The sequence below is a fragment of the Tursiops truncatus genome, chromosome 15, assembly GCF_011762595.2.
Source record: "Tursiops truncatus isolate mTurTru1 chromosome 15, mTurTru1.mat.Y, whole genome shotgun sequence".
In the NCBI taxonomy this organism is placed as follows: domain Eukaryota; kingdom Metazoa; phylum Chordata; class Mammalia; order Artiodactyla; family Delphinidae; genus Tursiops; species Tursiops truncatus.
In genome coordinates this window covers 14,078,184-14,097,167 of record NC_047048.1, presented here as the reverse complement: position 1 = coordinate 14,097,167, position 18,984 = coordinate 14,078,184, and the positions used below count along the sequence as shown (strand labels likewise).

General features: G+C 45.2%; 1 protein-coding gene across 7 annotated transcripts in view; it reads left to right on the top strand.

Moving 5' to 3' along the window:
• Positions 1-18,984, top strand: part of LOC101322849 (S-adenosyl-L-methionine-dependent tRNA 4-demethylwyosine synthase TYW1) — a 222,883-nt gene that overhangs the window by 155,116 nt on the left and 48,783 nt on the right. For 3 of the 7 annotated variants that reach the window (XM_019921821.3, XM_019921818.3, XM_019921819.3), the window contains one exon: positions 1,494-9,008. The exons of the other annotated variants lie outside the window; for them this stretch is intronic. In XM_019921821.3, coding sequence (XP_019777380.1) covers positions 1,494-1,715 — 222 coding nt within the window. In that variant the 3' untranslated portion in view covers positions 1,716-9,008. Of the gene's footprint in view, positions 1-1,493; positions 9,009-18,984 lie in introns of those variants that run through there. 7 annotated transcript variants of the gene reach the window in all.

The window sequence follows — 18,984 nt, the reverse complement described above, 5'->3', positions numbered from 1 at the left end:
GGGTAGCTCATGAGCAGCCTCCAGTTGGAGAGGTGACGTTTAGACGGCATGTCCTAGGTGGTGGCGCTCTATTCTGCTGTAGGCATAGCCATCTACTGCAGCCTGCAGAAGGTGGAAGCAGCCCAAACTGGAATCAGACAGTCAGTCAGCCGGCAGACTGTTGCCGACTTCTAGAAGTGAGGCCCTGCCTTAGGGCAGTGGCAGGATGTGGCCTTGGAAGTACAGCTAAGGAAGAATTGATAAGGCCTGACCATGTTTGGGGTGTAAGCGGCCAGGGAAAGGAGGGACACCTTTGACTCTAGTTTTGAGGTTCAGCACCCGGGGATGACAGTGATTACTTTCCTAGTGGTAGAGAACATTTGAGAGCAGTCAGCCTTGAGAGGGAAAATGGTGGGGAATGTGGATTTTACATGTTGAGTTGTAGAATTCATAGAGCTCTTAGGGCAACTTTTCAAGGAATGGTCTTATTAGAAGAAAATTTTTCATGATTCATAGGTAGACTAAACTTTCCCATTTATGTGGCATCTTTTCCCTTAGAAAGCTCCTAGCTGTTGGGTAAAAAATTAGATGTTATTTAAATACAGCATATTTTAATATTCTAAATCCAGGAACCTAAATATTTTCAATATTTTTCTCAGCTAGGACATGAAATTGTTACTTACCTCGGTTCATAATCAGGTTTTTTTAAAAAACGGTGGCATAACAAAGATTTGTCCATTTATAAATCAAATATCAACGTATTATACATTGACACGATTGAATGCCAAGTGGTTGCTTTGAATTAAAAGCCTTCACAGTTCAATTTGTAGTTCCTTCAGAGCCTCCTCAACTTACATTGTCTTTTCTTCTTTCGGGATCATTATTCTACAGTGACTTTTGAGAAGCAATTTTCTTAAAAGAGTACAAATTGGATTATTCCACTTTATTGAATTGAAATTCTTAACAGGGCTTTCCGTTAATGAGATATTGTATTCATGTTAGGCTAAAAGGGCTAGTTTGAGTCATTAAGTTAGCATTTCGGAATTAGAAAGGCATCAATTAAAGCTTCACTAATAACTCAAGCAAAATTTAGTAATAAAGGGATTCCACTAGGTGCTGCTAACACAAGCATGAAAATTCATACCAGGGAAAACTGGCAGCAAGAGGAATCGGAATTAGCTTGACACGTGGTAATGCCGAAAACGTCATTAATCTCCTTCCAGTGATACTGCTCAAGATAAACACATCCTTGACTTTCAGTTCTAGGATGTATTCTTTATTCAGCGACTGGGTCTTCCAGGTCCAGAACGGAAGTGGTCCTAAGGGAAAAGAAACTCTCCTTTGACTGTGTATAGAACATTCTGCTTTGACACGGAACCATGTCTGGAGCGCAAAAGAATTTTCTTTAACGTGATAGGGGAAAAGTATCAGGCTCATTTTTGATTTTTTGATGCTTACTTGACATTTTTTATGGGTGTTTTGAGTTCTGACCTGACTGCTTTTTTTCTCGCCAGTTTAAGATTGGCAGAGAATGGTGGACGTGGATTGATTACAGCCGCTTCCAGGAGCTCGTCCAGGAATATGAAGACACTGGTGGATCCAGAACTTTCAGTGCCAAGGATTACATGGCCAGAACTCCTCACTGGGCGTTATTTGGTGCCAGCGAAAGAGGCTTTGATCCCAAGGACACAAGATATCAGAGAAAGAACAAATCAAAGGATATATCTGGATGTTGAGATTATCTGAATTTAGGATACCGAAGGACACAAACTGATTGCCCCAGAAGGTTCTCAGACTCCACTGTGATTTTTCCAAGGACAAATTATATTTCACATAGAGAAGGGTGTAAGGGGACGCAAGTCACATCCTTAGGCTCAGGAGACAGCAGCCACGCTTTGAGTGCCTGGGACTCAGCCTCACTGTCTCTTTCCAGAACTCAGTCCCTTTTCTGAGTTTACTTCTGAAAGAAAATCATTTTGAGGGGGAAGTACACAACCTTTATTAGTTTTGAATTATAATTAGGAAGACTGCCTAGAATGCCAACCATGGGAGTGTCGTGCAGAGTGAATTTCTGTTCCTTTTCCCCTGTCATGGGCTGTTGGCCTTTGTCAGTTGGACTACCCTGAGGTCAGTGTATCTGCTTCCTCTAAGATCTTCATCCCTTTCTTACATCTTAAGATAACACTTCCTGAAAGTAATTTGTCATAATTCTCAATTATTTTATTTTTTATTTTTTCTCAATTATTTTAAATACTACATAGATTTCTTTAAATATTCATTTAGTACCAACTCTTTAGAAACTGATTTGGATCTAAAACTGTACTAGATCTCATTCCATTCCCATGCAGATTGCCATAGAAAGTAGTATGTGAGCTGGATTAGAGTAAAATCTCTCTTCTGTAAGAGGAATTGTCATATGATGTCACTGAATAATTAGTCTCACAAATTAGTGAAACAATGAGTACAGTTTGTTTTTGGTTTAAAAAGTAAGTGTTTAAGCCTCTCATCACTACACATGTAGCAGGTTTCCATCTTCTTTCACTCTTGTAGCCCTAGCTACTTTCTGCAATCTGTTCTTTAAGTTTCAAGTTTTTTCCTAATTGAAAACATCACTAAATACTCAGTAGTTTTTAAGAAGTATTATAGTTATTTAAAAAATGCCTTTATCCTAAAATTTTAGTAAAATATCTTTTGTGAAGACTTGGACCACACATTTTCTTTTGAGCGCTTATTTTAAAGATGCTTCTAGTCCCATGGTTCTAAGCCCTGTCAGACCCATCTCCTCCTTATATTCCTCCTCTATTCTCTGCTGAAGTAAAGTTCATAATAATATAATCTACTTACTCATGTAGTTGAAAACTGGGCACTGTATTTATTTCTAAGTGATAGAGTCTCTCTGTGCCATAGGATGAAATCAGATGTTCTTGAAGTCACCACATCTTCAAGCATGCGTTCAGTCTCCTGTTGACCCCTGAGACAGACAAGAGATAGGAGTGGTCCAGGCCAGTGAGGCAGGAGCTCACTGAAGCTCAGATGTGTTAATGGTCGTTGAGTAGAGATGGAAAATCTCTATTCAAACCTTAAATTAGAGGAGAGTATTAAAAAGCAAGAGCTCATGCTAAGGAGCGTACAGATGGGGTCCTGTTTGTGACAGCTAACTGGGCACACAGCTGTAGGAAGACCCCTCTGGGGCTGCCGTAAGGAGCAGGGCAGGCGGCAGTGCATGCTGGGCTTTGGACCGTCCCTCAACCTCTTTTTCAACCGGGCAACGCTGCCTTTATTTTTTATGCATTGAGGTTCTGCTCAAGATTTAATGTGAATGAAGATATTCTGTTGCTTCAAAGAAAAAAAAACAAAAGCAAACCTCTCACCACCAGAATGAGCCCTCCTGACTCCATTAACTTTAGGCACATAAATGAGCAGTTTTTCCTCCCTCTGCCACCCAGGAAGTGTTTGCTTTATATTTAAAAAAAAATAACATGGTATATTAATCCCAGTTCACAGTCACAGCAGAAAATTTTAAATGCCTAGGGGAAAAAAATACAGTGGAATCTAGATGAAAAAAATTAAATGTTTGCTGAGCAGTATTAAAGTAGAAGAGATGGGGAAGCTTGAATATTCTTAGAAGGTGAGCTATTTGAAAAATAGCATTCTAGATGTCCAGTGGAAGTTATTGTTGGAGTTTGAGCAAGCGATTCTAAAATTCTGCCGAAAAGCTAGCCAGGTAAGAATAGTTACAAGATTCTAGAAAAATAATTATTCAAGGAAAATTGCTTTACAAGATATTAAAGAATGTTGTCTAAAATAATTCAAACAACATGAAACGAGATCAGCTTCCAAAATGACAGAGTGAGAACCTCAGTGAACTCACTCTCCCTCTAAAACAGTGAAAATATGGGCAAAACAACTAAAATCAAAGAATTTTAGAACTCCGACAGTTTAACCAAAGCTTTGCCGTGAGCTGAAAATCATCTGTTAAGAGAAACTACTGAACCTTAATAAAATTAACAGTTTACTTCTCATCAGAAAGCATGGAGGCCAAAAGGCAGTGGAATGGTATCTTAAAAGAGCTGGAAGAAGAGACTTTCAACCAAAATTTCTATGCCTATTTTAATCTTCCTTCAAAATTAAAGAAGAAATTAAGACATTTTCAGATAAGCAAGAAGTAAAGAATTCATCACCAGCAGACCTGCCTACGAGGAGGAGTCCTCAGGGCTTAATGAAAGTACGTTAGGCTTGAAACCACGTGAAGAAATAAACAGCACTGGTGGAAGTAACTACGTAAGTTTTATAGAAGACAATATAAATGTACTTTTGTTTGTAACTCTCCTATCTGTTTTATAAGATAGCTGCGTAAAGCAATATTTATAAAACTGTATTGATGGACTTAGAATGTATAAAGATGTAATTTGTATGACAGTAATAACATGAAAGAAGTGTGAGGGGAACAGAGGTATATTGGAGCAAGTCTTGACTACCCACTGTTGAAATTAAGTGGGTATGTTTCCAAAGCAGATTTTTTAAAGATGCTAATTGTAATCCCAAGAGCAGCCACTAAGAATAAATTTTAAAAGTTATAGTAAAAAAAATACGATTCTGCTCACAGTTTCAATGTGTGGATTTTCCACCCCCCCCACCAAACAGTTCTCCAACACCAGCTGGGTGTCCTGCAGTTTAGCTTAATTCTGACACTGTCTACCTGGAGATAGCATCAGATCCCACAGGTTAAGTGCTCTGCCCCCCAACTTCAGATGTCAGTCACAAGTCCAGGTTGTCACCTGTGCTTCTGACCAACCAGCTATAGATTGGAGGTTCCCGTGTGTTTGATAAATGTGCTAGAGCGGCTGACAGAACTCAGAGAAACATTTTACTTACTAGATTATTGGTTTATTATAGAAGGGTATATATAACTCAGGAACAGCCAGATGGAAGAGATACACAGGGCAACGTACGTGGGAAGGAAGATAGGGCCTCCATGCCTTTTGCAAGCACGCCACTCTCCCAGATCATGTGTTCACCAATCTGGAAGCTCTCCAAACCCAGTCCTTTTGTTTTTTTTGTTTTTTACATCTTTATTGGAGTATAATTGCTTTACATTGGTGTGTCAGTTTCTGCTTTCTTTTGGGTTTTTATAGAGACTTCATTACATAGGCACGATTGATTAAATCATTGGCCATTGGTGATTGACCTTAATCTCCAGCCCCTCTCCCCTCTCCAGAGGTCCAGGGGTGGTTCTGAAAGTTCGCAACCCTCTAATCACTTGGTTGGTGGCCCTGGCAACGAGTCCCCTTCCTTAGGTTACCTAAGGGCTTTCCAAAAGTCGCCTCATTAACATAACAAGACACACATTGTTGTTGTTATTGTTGTCATCGCTTAGGGAATTCCAAGGGTTTTAGGAACTCTGTGCCTGGAACTGGGAGAGAATAAGTATATTTAATAATTTAATATTTATATTTAAATAATGTATATTATTATAAATCACAATATCACAAAGAAATGAGAATTTAAAAGGTACACTAGAAAATATCTATTTAGAAGACAGTAACAAAACGACAAAGATCTAAGACATTCAAAAAACAAATAGCAAAAATGTCAGGAACAAATCTTGCCTTATTGGGTTAGTATATTATGTAAGTAGATTAAATACCCCAATCAAAAGAGGCAGAATGTATTTTTCTTTTAAATCCAATTATATGCTGTTTGCAATAGACACACTTTACATTCAAAGACTAAAAGGATCGAGAAAGGTATACCATGGAAGCAGTTACCAAAAGAGAGCTAGAGTGGTTTTACTAATATCAAAAAAATAGACTTTAAGACAAAAAAAAAATTGTTAGTGGGGACAAAAGGGACATTTTATAATGATAAATTGTAATTATTTTAATTATTTATAATTACACCTTACTAGAAAGATGTAATGATTTTAAACATGCATGGACCTAACTAACAACAGAGCCCCAAAATATGTGAAGTGAAACCTGACAGAGTTGAAAGGAGATGATTCAGTAGTAATTGGAGACTTACATAACCCACTTACAATAATGGATAGAGCAACTAGGCCAAAGCCCAAAAAGGAAGTAAGAGATTTGAGCAACACTATAAACCAAGTACACCTGAAGGCCTCCATAGGACGCTCCACCAGCAACACATTATTCTCGAGTGCCATGGAACATTCTCCAGTATAGACCATATGTAAGATCATAAAACAAGTCTCAGTAAGTTTAAAAGGATTGAAATTATGCAAAGTATAGTCTCTGACCAATGGAATGAAATTAGAGATCATTAGAAATCAACAGCAGAAGAAAATTTGGGAAATTCATAAATATGTAGCAATTAACCAACGTCCTAAACAAACAATGGGTCAAAGAGGGAATCACAGGGAAATTAGGAAAGACTTTTGAGATGAATGAAAATGAAAACACAACATACCAAAACTTATGGGATGCTGCTAATATAGTGCTTAGAGGGAATTTTTTTTTTTTCTTCGATACGCGGGCCTCTCACTGTTGTGGCCTCTCCCTTTGCGGAGCACAGGCTCCGGACGCGCAGGCTCAGCGGCCATGGCTCACGGGCCCAGCCGTTCCGCGGCATGTGGGATCTTCCCAGACCGGGACATGAACCCGTGTCCCCTGCATCGGCAGGCGGACTCTCAACCACTGCGCCACCAAGGAAGCCCTGCTTAGAGGGAATTTATAACTGTAAATGCCTACATTAAAAAGAAGATACATCTCAAATTAATAACCTTCCATCTTAAGGAACTAGAAAAAGAACAACTAAACTCAAAGTGAGCTAAAGGAAAAAAATAATAAACACTAGGGGCAGAAATAAATAAAAGAAAGGAAAGAAAAGCAAAAGAAAAAATTAGTGAAACCAGAAGTTGGTTCTTTAAAAAAAAAAATCAACAAAATTGGCAGACCTTTAGCTAGACTCACCAAGAAAACAGGAAGATGCAAAGAGCTAAAATCAGCTATGAATGCACAACTTTCTGAATATACTGAAAACTATACTATACACTTTAAATGAGTGGATTTTAAGGTATATGAAATATATCTCAATAAAGCTTTTTTTAAAAAAGCACAGAGGCAAACCTTAATGTTTATGAAAAGCAGTATAGGATATAAGATAAGGAATATAGGATAAATCAATGGAGATTTGGGAGAAAAATTATGCAGTTTTGGTCTTTATACTAAATAGCAAAAAGAGTCAAATGAAACAAAAAGCTCAGAAGAAACCTTGGGTGACGAAGGCCTTTCTGGACCAATGGCTTTCCAACTTACTCATGCATCAGAGTCACTCGGAGGGCTTGTTAAAACATATTTGTGGACCCCACTCCAGAGTTTCTGATATAGTAGGTGTGCAATGCAGAAGAATTTGCTTTTCTAACAGGTTTCTGGGTTATGCAAATGCTGCTAAGAGACCACACTTTCAGAATCCCTTGTAGATATAAAAACAATGTAAGAGATCTAAGGACAGGGGAAGAAGAACACTGCAGGTAGAGGACTGAGCATGCTCAAAGGCCATGTGGGGAAGGGTTGTGGCACATTTGAGTAGCTATAGGAAGGCCTCAGTGGCTGGAGAATGCAGCAGAAGATGTAGGAGAAGACCAGGCCACACAGGGGAACCAGGAGAACATAACAGTGATGACTCAGGGAGATGCAGGCCAGTCTAAGCCCTAAGAGCAATTATGCAAAGGAACAGCATGATTAGATGTGCATCTTAAGAAGATCACTGTAGCTTTGGGTTAGATAATGGCCTGGAAAGACCAAAAGCGAAGGGGATGAGTTGGTAGGTGTTCTTGTAGAACAGGCCAGAAGTGATGGCCCAGGTGGTAGCATTTGTGCAGTGCACGCCCCTGCATGCTGACCCTGGTGGTTGGAATGGAGGGCAGTGGGTAGATTTGAAAGAGACCTTAGGAGGAAACACTGGTGGATCTGGCCACAATTTGGCTAGATGGGGGTGGGGGAGTGTGGAGTGTGGGCAGGCAGGAGGGATGAGTCGTCAGGGATGACTCCTGGGTTTCTGGCTTGAGAACAGGAGAGGAGATGGTGGTGCTCTGTAGGCTGAGACTGGAAGAGGGCCAGGCCTGTGGGAGATCCTGAGTTCATTTGTGGACAGGTAGGCTTGGAACTGCCCAAAATTTCCAAGGGGAAGGTCAAGCCAGCCGTCAGGCATACAGGTCTGGGGTGGAAGAAATGTGTGAATCTTCATGGTGTAGGTTATACTTGGAGCCTTAAGGAGGGCGGAGGTCATCTTCGGAGAGCGTATAAAATGAGGAGGAGGGGCCATGTCTCCAGGAACTCTAGCAGGTAGGGGTGGGACAGGGAAAGAAGTCCCCTGACAGCTTCAACAGGGGAGACATTAGAGTAACCAGGCCTGTGGAGTCACAGAAACCTGGGGGAGTTGGGGGGCAGGGACAGATCAAGAAAAGACTGGAGAACAGTTCCAGAGGCCAGTGAGAAGTGAGCCAAAGAGGATGACAGCAGAACATCCCGTGCATAGGGGTCCTCATCAATACTTGTAGTGCAGTGCTCGCACCAGTGAAAGTTTTTAATGACAGAAGATGTTTATGATATAACGCTAAGTTTAAAATACAGAATACGAAATCGTAGTTATCACCGTAATTATATAAAAATCCCATGTATGAAGCAACATATAAATGGATATGTATTATCTTAATTAGCACAATAAAAGGTATGAGGGAATGTGTTTTCTACCTTGTAGAGTGAGACTCTAAGCCTTTTCCTTAAATAAGATCCTGAAGTTGGAATTCAGCCTATAGTTGGAGTTAAATATATTCAAAACTGCATATTTTGTCAGCTGAAAGATTCGTCTTTTTTTGTTTTTCTTTGTGTGCTGGGTTGCTTTTCTCACTTTTTATTTAAATACAAATTGATGAACCCCTCCCCGGGCACCGTTGATTTAATCTAAGTCGGCAGTGACTAATCTTGTTGGCTCTTAGCCTGCTTGGTGTTTTTGTCCTTTACTGATTTCCTTTCATTCATTATGAATAAAGTACGCTACTCTCATGACTAGGTTTTGAAGCTGTTTGGTACCGTGTTGTAAATTTCACTGCCTTTTCTGGAGAAAAAGACCCTCTTGTTTGGAAGGAACCCTAGCGTGTTTAGATTTCTCCTCACCGATTCCAAGAATTCCAGCTTAGATGTTAGAGAAAGAGAACTTATAGTGGCCGCAGACCTCAGTCTAAGGCAGGGTGTGTTTGCAACGGGCAGTGAGGGAAGCTGTCAACTTCCAGGTGAGACAGGAGCATGTATTTGTGCAAAATCGGAGCAGGCAGACATCTTGTGATTCCTTCTCTAGTTTCTGAGAATTCTCATCAAGACCCTGTGAAGCTCCAGCTAATGCTTTCACTTTTCTCTCATTGAGGAAGTGAATTAATTGTGCAGCTATTAACTGGCTCTCATTGAGGACTACTAGATTTGTACTCTGATTGCTGGCTAAGGAGAAGTGGGGAAAAAAATCACTTGGACTGTTGAAAAACGGAACTTTTTTTTTTCAGCAACTGGTCCCTCCCCTCCCCGTTCCTGCCAGGAGGAGCTGCAGTTTCCTGATCTGCCCCCCACTCAGGCAGGAAGAGGGCCTGGGATGTCCCCCAATGTGGGACCCCGGCTCACGGAGGGATTAGGAAATGCCAGTCTCACCGTGTTCACACCCCCCATCTGCCCCCAGAGAAGGGGGAAGTGAGGCCACAGAGAGGAGGGCTCAGGAGCATCACGCTGGAGCAGCGGGGCAGAAGGGCTTCATGAGATCATGCCAGCAGGGTTCAGCTCACCCAAGCACTGCACTGGGGGAGTTCGGCACATCTGGCTTGAGCAGGGGAGCCCTGAGGTCAGGTTGTGGTGTCTGAAGGGTGCGGGGTGGCCTTGGAACTCTTGCCACTTACCTGCCGCGCACAGAATAGGGATCCCTGGGGGCAAGGCTTTAAGGCACCTGGCACATTTCTTGCCAGGACCTTGGGCTCCTCTGACTAGTCTCTGACCCGGCCCCTTCCCAGGAGACCAGAAGTCAGCACTTCCTTTGTGCCACAGTCTGAGCCCCAGTGTGGGGCTGGGAACTGGGATTCAGGTCTGAAGAGCAAGGCCTCATGAGTCTGCTGGGCAGCGCAGGTGGGGAAGGCGCAGCTCTGAGGCCACGGGAGCAGGTTCCTGGCAAGTGTGTGCTGTATCTTTGGGGTTGGAGTGTTTGGCGTGGCAGATGGAACCCAGCGGCGTTCCTCTGGGGGCTGTGCTCTCCTTAGCCCCCAGCCTGCACACGGTGCTGGGGGGACACATGATCAGAGAAGGAATACCTGGCCATTTATTGAGAGCCCTTCCTACTGATAACCGGAAAAGCTTATCAAAACTCCAGGCTCTTGTTCAACTCATCCAAAAGAATTGGGGCAAGGAACACAAAACACAAAGGAAGAAACACACACACACACACACACACACACACACACACACACACACACACTGAGGCTGAGGAGCAAAGAAAACAAAGAAGCAGGTTATGGAGGCAAAGAACACACTTAGAGAAGAGTGCGGGCGTCCTCATGAGCGAGGGGTGCACTGCAGGGTTATTTATTTATTTAAAAAAAATATATTTGTTCGTTTATTTATCTTTTTATTTTTGGCTGCATTGGGTCTTCCTTGCTGCACACGGGCTTTCTCTAGCTGCAGTGAGCCAGGGCTACTCTTCATTGCAGTGGCTTCTCTTGTTGCAGAGCACGGGCTCTAGGAGTGCGGGCTTCAGTAGTTGTGGCACATGGGCTCAGTAGTTGTGGCTCGCGGGCTCAGTAGTTGTGGCTCGCGGGTTTCAGTAGTTGTGGCACGCGGGCTCAGTAGTTGTGGCTCAGAGGCTCTAGAGTGCAGGCTCAGTAGTTGTGGCACATAGGCTTAGTTGCTCTGCAGCATGTGGGATCGTCCCGGACCAGGGATCGGACCCGTGTCCCCTGCATTGGCAGGTGGATTCTTAACCACTGCGCCACCAGGAAGTCCACTGCAGGGTAATTGATTCACCCTTTTATCTTATTTTACCCCTTTGAATGGATGGGGGTCTTTTGATTAGGGGTAGATTATTCATTGAGGGGAGGATTGAGGTGGGGCCTGGATTGCACCAGGTTGCATCAGCGCATTTGTCTCCTGAAGCCACCGCATATGTGCTCTAAGAGCTGTTTTCCCTTCAGTTGTCCCTTAGTAGTCTAGTGGCCACACGTGGAAGGTTGTACAGGGTCATTAGCAACCTGTGCATTTTTATTGCACATGCTCCACGGTTTCCATGGTCAGAGTTTCTTGTGCAGATGCTACAGAGGTTCTGTTTTAGATGCCGTTCCTCCACACGTCATGGCCTCATTAAGTGCAAACCAAGGAGGTGCCTTTGCCTTCTGCCTAATACCTATGCACGAGGAGGCTGTCCTTGGGCCCGGGCCTGTCTTTCCTGCCTGACTACATGCCAGGCTCTGTGCAGGACCTCTGCCTCCAGGCTGGGGGGCTAAATGGCAGGCACTGGTCAGAGCTGTAACTCCCTGCCTCACCCCAAACTCCGCCTCCCTCCTTCTGTCTAGCCAACAGACAGGCTGCCCGAGTGGAAATTCTCAAATGCACATCTGACCATGTCCCTTCCAAAACCCTCCCATTCCTCCTTTAAGCCCGTTGTCAAGTCCACACTCCTCAGCCTGACACACCTCACCACCGGTCCTGTGGAATAGCTCGTGCCGCTGCTTCCATCTCTAATTCCCATCCTTTCCTCCATCCCCCTGACCGGCTCCTGCTCAGCTTCTAAATTCAGACTTTTGAGTTTGCAGTTAACCTCATTCAGATGATTTCATTGGCTTGCTCGTTGAAGTACACGTTGGCCTTAAGTTTTTTCACCCAAGGCAACTTAGCACAGAGCTTTTCAACACATTTCCAGAACTCCTAGACTTTGAGCATCTTATTGAGTAAGATATTACCCTGGTGGCAGTGCATCCTTATTCGTATCGCCCTTTCTTCAGGATCAGAGCCTTGGCTGTGATGGTCCCCAAAGGACAGGAGCCATACCGAGCAGGTTCAAGTGGCTTAGACGCACATGCTCAGGAGTTCTGACCTCTGGGTTTATGCTCAAGCCACAGAACATTATTGATCACTCTGTACTTTACTTGAAATGATTGATAGTTGGTAACAAAACATGTGCAGTATTTTCATGTTTGATTTTTAGGTCGTTTTGTCCTCTCATTTTTCTAAACTGGTACTAGACGGAAAAAGATGTTTATACTATAGAATCCCGAACTGCTGTCATGGCATGAAAGCATGTAGCAGTCAGCATGCTCTCTGCTACCAGTAACAAAGTTAGTGGTTTTGAACTAGTGGTTTCAAACAGTAGGGATTTTTATTGCCTCATATAAGCAATCTGGAAGTAGGTGGTTTCCAGGTTGAATCTAGGGATGAATAATCGAAGACCCAGGCAGTTTCCAAGCTTTCCACCACACCCTTTAGGACATGTTGACTTTCGTTTTCAGACTGTTGCCCCATGGTCTCAAAATGGCTGCCAAAGTTCCAGGCATCACATTCTCTCACAGTTGTGTTCAAAGCCTGGAAGGAAATGGATGAGGAAGAGAGCTCTCTATTGAGTTGCTCTATTAATCAAAAAGGGAAAAACCCCTTAGAGACTTCTCTTTAAGTCTATTAACCATAAATGGGTCAGTTGACAACCTCCAATTGCAAGGGAGGGGGAGAGCACAAGCATCTGGCATTTTCAGCCTCTAGTGTGGGAGGTAGGTACTATTAGGAGCGAAGAAGGTGGACAACAACTCCACCTGCCGCAAAGAATATATATCTTGTGTGTGTAGTTCACCAACACACCAAACAGGTATGGAGCACCTGCTGAGGGCCAGGTTCTTGCTCTGGGTGCTGGAAGAGGAGCTTCACATTGTAAGACTCGGTCCCTGCCCTGTCCAGGAGAAAAGCAATACCCATGAGCCAGAGATTAAAAATCAGCAAATTAAATGCAAAGTAGTCTTAGAACCTGGGAGTAGGACTGAGAAACTAGCTTTGTCTTGGAGAATGGAGAGCTTCATGGAGGAGGTGACATTTGAACTGTGTCTTGAAGGATGAATGGGAGTTTACCAGAGGAAGAAGGCAAGTAAAGGCCATTTCCGGCCAAAGGGCAGCATGGGCAGATTCAGAGCTCTGAAAAAGCCTGCTTTTGTTTTACTGATTGCCACCTCTTCCACCACCACCCCGACTCTGAAGGAGAGCCACCCTTAATCAGAGCTGAGCCTCACGGCCCATTTGGTTGTTCTGAGAGCAGCAGTGATGAGTGCTCATTCCACTCGGGAATTCTTCATTCAGAGACCTGCAGTGGGTGGTGTGGGCTGCTCTGTGGGGCGTTTATTCTTTGTTCAGCCCATGGTGACACCCTGACTTTTGGGGTATGCACGGGTCCTCACCCACCGTATGGGGGAGTGTCTGGTGGAGGCTATGCTCTTAGTCTCCCCTTGCCCCTCCTGGCCCTGAGATTGGCCATATGACCCTGAACTAGGGCAGTGGCTATGCCCGACCCCCGGGTCTGGTGATGGGTCCGGATGTGAGCGGGACCGATGGAAGGTCTTCCCTGGATTTCTTCAAGTCAAGCCTGCGGAGGCTGATCTGAGAGACGGAGCCCGTGTCCTGCCAGGGCTCGATGCCTGTATCCAGGTGTCCCTCTGCACAGCTTCCCCACGCGCCGCCCTTATGGGGAGCGACAAGTCACGTCTTTCACTTGGGTTCATTGGAGCTGGTTTTATCACTTGCAGTAAAGTCTTGGCTAATCTAGTAGCACATCACTAGCGGAAGCCCACTGGCTGCCACCTGGCTGCCGCCTCTCCTGGTAATATCCCTGACCCAGAGAGGCCTTCTCTTCTGTCCTGCTGAGTCTGGTTGGAGGAAGATGTCCTGTGAGGCCTGGCTCAGCAACTTCTCTCCCATTTCTCTGGGGCCTTCCCTCTGTGGCTCCTTTCACTCCAAGCCAGCCCCGTGGCTCCTGTGACCCCAGCAGCCCAGGGCTGCCATGCTGCAGGCCCGTGTCATCCCACAGCTACGTGAGCATGCATGCTGCAGCTGGAGCCTGTACAGATGATAAAACTCTCTCCACCTTTCACTCCTTGGGACACACACACCTTCCCCTGGGCCTGGGGACCCTCTTCTTGGGTTCTTTCTTGCTCCTTTGCCTTGGGTGCCTCTGTCTGGGTCTGTCTGCTGCTGACGCGCTGTGTGCAGGCCGTTAGGTAGAGCCCTACCCGGCTCTTGTTTTAGAGGCCTATTATCTTAATTCCCAAAGCTTTCACAGGGAACAGGCAGCAAATACAGCAGCGGCAGCGTGCACTCTGCCTGCCTCCTAATTATGGCAGTTCATGACTCAGAATCTCAAACTGGTCATTTCTTTGGCCACAGACAGCATCCTGTCCCACTCTTCCCTGCATCCCTTCCGAAAGAGTCAGCCCATCGTTCCAGGAGGAGGGGATGCTGTTGCAATTCATCATGGTACAGATACTACTGTGCGGGGTGGAATAGCGATGCTGTCTGCAGCAGGGCAGGGCATGAAGGGAGGAATAAAACGTACTTCATTAAGAGAAAATTGCATCAAGCCCTCATCCCCGCATGCTCATTTTACTGTGCTCTGTTTACCAAAGCTCATGTGGGCTTATTTAATTTTATTGGAAAATAAGAAAATGCCCCCAAAAATCACTGCCTCACACAAACACGCCTAGCAATAAAATAAAGTGTGTGTTTATAATGCTTTTAGATTTTATCTCATTAACAGGCCACTTCCCTGACCCGGTGGGATCTGCACACTGTGGGGATGGGGAAACAGGCATCGGGGTATTTGTGCGTGTGCAGGGCAGGCCCCTTTCTCCTGGGGGTGCCGAGGCCTCCACCGCCCTCCCTCTATGGTTAAAAAGCTTTCAAACAGTCTCTATTTCATGAGCCCTGACCCCGTCCCTCATTGTTTCATGTTCCCCCTAAACAACAACTGGAAATTTTTGTGTGAAATCAAGCTTCGTTTTTCCCATCCCCTGAGGAATACAAAGTCAGGCAAGGAGAAGAAACCCCCTTTGTCACCTCCAGTTAGTTTCCTGCGTTGTCTGCTCCAGCCACACGACCAAATCCGCTTCAGCGAAGTCCCCGGTGACGCCTCAACCTCAAAGCTAACAGATGCCCCCCTTCATCCCGCCTGACTCTCTAGCTTTTGGTCCCAGGACCACTTCGCTCTCACCTCCCCCTCCCGGCGTCCTGCCGGCACCTCCTGCCCGCCATGGTGATTCTCGCCCTGGCTTTCCATCTCCCTGTTCCTCTCCACCCCACACCCTGTGACCTCAGCCTTCCCGCCTGGCCCTCTGAGTCTGTATCACTTCCACGTGGATGGCCCCAACCCCGGGTTCTCTTCTGAACCACAAGCCTGTTTATCCAAGTGCCTTTGCGGTTCCCTCACCTTGAGTCCCCTCCCAGCCCCGCCTTTTCCTGCTTGCCTGTCCCTTCAACACACGGTCAAGGTAGTAGGGCCCCTCAGAGGCCCTCTGTGCTCCCACCTGAAGGAACCGCCCCTTTGTTTGTACACGATTCTTTTTTTGGGGGGGGGGCGCGCAGCATGTGGGACCTTAGATCCCCGACCAGGGATTGAACCCGTGCCCCCTGCATTGGAAGGGTGGAGTTTTAACCACTGGACCACCAGGGAAGCCCCTGTACATACTTCTAATATTGTCCATTGCCCATGGGTTGTCTTTTATTGATCTAAATGTTTGCCTCCCCTCCCCCACCCAGACATGACCCCCAGCGGTAGTCTGAGGCGCCGTCACCTTCCTGGGCAGTGCCCGGCTCTGGGCAGGCCCCTTGCGAAGCCATTATCGCCTGCCGAAGAATCACCATGGGCATTATTTCCTTTAGCAAACTCACCAAATAACAGATTGCTAACTGTCCTCCTTCCCTTCCCTTCCCTCCTATTCAGGCAGTTCTGAGAGCCCTAATATCTCACAAATCCTTCCTAATGGCCTCATTTATAAAATCATTCTCTTTTTTAATAAGTCAGGGGTGACTTGCCATGTCTATTCTTAATGGCCTCTTTCAAAATGCCTTGGCACCTCTTTGGGTTTTCGAAAGGCCCTGAGTGGTTTTCTGAGTTTAGCGGCACCAGTTTTTCCTTTTAAGGTATACCCGTCTGCAACAAGAACATTTCTGAATGACTCATAATTTCTATATCGCGGTTTTCTTCCAGTGGATTCAAAATATTTTGTACCTTTGATACTTTTGCCCTGATATGCGGTGTCAGCAGACCAGGGCCCCCTTTCAAGTGACTGTGGCTGCCTGGGGGCTGCAGTAGTTTATACGATTTGTCCACATACTCACTGCCTCTCTCTGGGCCCATCACTTCAGCAACCTCCCTGGTGCCTCCTCTATGGGAGGGGTGGACGCCCCTCCTGTCCCGCTGGCTTCAGGCTGGGCTGTTGGACTTACTTTGGCCAGTGGTATGTGATCAGATAGGACATCCAACGTAGCCCAGCAGAAGTTTGAAGAACCAGTGTGTGTTTCTACCCGCTCTTTTCCTTCCTCCTTTGCCAAGAAAATGGCCTGTCCCCTTCTGCTCACCTCCCTAGAATGATGAAGACACTTGGACCAGAGCCCCAGCCAAGCAGCAGAAGTTTGTGGTTATAAGCTCCTGCGGCTTTGGAGTCGTCCATTGCTACAGCACAACAGGGCAAAAACGGACTGATACAGATGCTCTTGGTCACTCAGAGAAGACAGAGATTTATATGTTGAAAACTCTAAGGAGATTTTCTTACTAGCCCATTGGATCATGGGACACCTGCTAGCTTGCTTTTTTAAAAGGAGTGCATTTTGGAGAAGACTCATTAAACCTTCAAAACCTTCATTTCCCATTGTGATGTCACCATCTCCCAGTTTTAGCGTCCATTCCTCCCATCACCATAGCAACACACATTCGGGGACAGGAGCTGGAAAATCCTCGAAAAGGATTGGGGGGGGCAATTTTCAATTCCTCCTTGGACCTCAGAAACCTCATCTTATCTTCTGTAGCTTTATTATCTCAGGTAAAGATGAAGGCAGAATGTTCTAAGACAAAGGGGGTCTGCTCAAGTATAAGGAAATGTTGCCGTTCCTGCCCCTGGAGGAGGAGGAGAGGAAAGATTACTCAGAGCATGCTCCACTGCAAGGGAATGGCATATATGGGGCTCCAGAAGAGCTCCCCCAAATCCAGCTGAGTTGCACTCCACCGCCTCCAGGTGGTACTTTGCTGAGGATGTGTCTTTTTTTTTTTTTATTCTTTTATTTTTCGGAGTGAACAGACAAAGCCTTTATAAAATGTGTGAGATGGTTCAGAACTAAGATGAACTTTACACGGGAGCAATAACAAAACACGAGGATTATGATGCTTTCAATAGACATTATGAAAAAGCAAAGAAATCAATGTGTGTGAAAGAACACTGGAACAGATTGCATTAAAAACCTCAAAGGGCTGTGATTCCTTCACTCAGAAGAGCCGCGGGACGGCGAGGGGCCGAGCGCAGCAGAGCAGGGGCAGCGCCGGAGCGAAGGGCGGGCAGCGCTGCCAGCCTGAGGATGTGTCTTGATTGGGAGTCTGCCCTGTGTGTCACTAGGATCACCTACATCTTGGAACCCGGCAACCCCAGATGCTCTGATGAATCGTGTATTTTGAGGTCCTTACATCTAAACCGGTGCAAACAGCTTATAACTCTGTCAGGATCTGGCAAGTGTATCCTCTCTTTCTTATATGGAAGCCTGAGTTTTGGTTGTCAATTCATTTCACCAAAGAGATAACACAAGAATTTTTTTTTTCACCTGAATTTTTTATTTTTATCCTCTTATAATCCCTTTATTGTTAAATGATATCTTTTTTATTTAATTTACTTATTGAAGTATAGTTGAATTACAATGCATTAATTACTGCTATACAGAAAAGTGACTGTTATACATATATATATATATATACATTCTTTTTCATATTCTTTTCCATTATGGTTTGTCCCAGGATATTGAATATAGTTCCCTGTGCTACACAGCAGGACCTTGTTGTTTATGCATTCTATATATACCAGTTTGCATCTGCTAATCCCAAACTCCCGATCCAACCCTCTCCCACCCCACCTGAATTTTTTAAAAGAGAAGATACAACGCTGGGCTTTGGAAATAAATGTCCTGGTAACTGTCCATGCTTACACCTGACTCAGAACCAAACCAGGGCAGATGGGAGCAATGACCTGTATCTGTGCCATGTGTGTGCATCCTGGTCTGGAGAACTTGGCTTTGAGACCCAACAGGAGGGCCTCAGCAACATGGGCCTGCAGGGTAGGGAGGTAGGTGTACCAGTCAGGGTTCTCAAGAGAAAGAGAATCAGTAGGAGGTTAGACATTTTGATTAAAAGAAGTTATTTCATGCAATTATGGGGCCTGAGAAGTCCTACAGTCTGCCATCTGCAAGCTGGAGACCCAGGAAAGTGATGGTAAAATTCCGTCTGAGTCTGAAGATCTAGAAACCACGGGAGCCAGTGGTGTAAATCCCAGTCCAAGGTCAGGAGAAGGTGAAATAAAATACTCCAGCTGAAGCACTGAGGCAGAAAAGCAAAAGGGGGTGAAGTCCTCCTTCCTCGCCGTTTGGCCCTCAATAGCTTGGGTGATGCCAACCCACACTGGGGAGGGTTGATCTCCCTTACTGAGTCCACTGATGCAAATGCTAATCTCATTGGAAACAACCTTTTATGGGGCATTCCCTGGCGGTCCAGGGGTTAGGACTTGGCGCTCCCACTGCCAGGACCTGGGTTCGATCCCTGGTTGGGGAACTAAGATCCTACAAGCCGCGTGGTGAGGCCAAAAAAAAAAAAAAGGAAACCTCATAGAGACACCCAGAAATAACGTTTCACCTGGGCGTCCTGTGGCCAGTCAAGTGGACACAACATTAACCATCACAGGAGGGAAGCCAGAAGCAGCCCCCAAGCCTGGCCCCAAAGGATGGCACGTGAAGA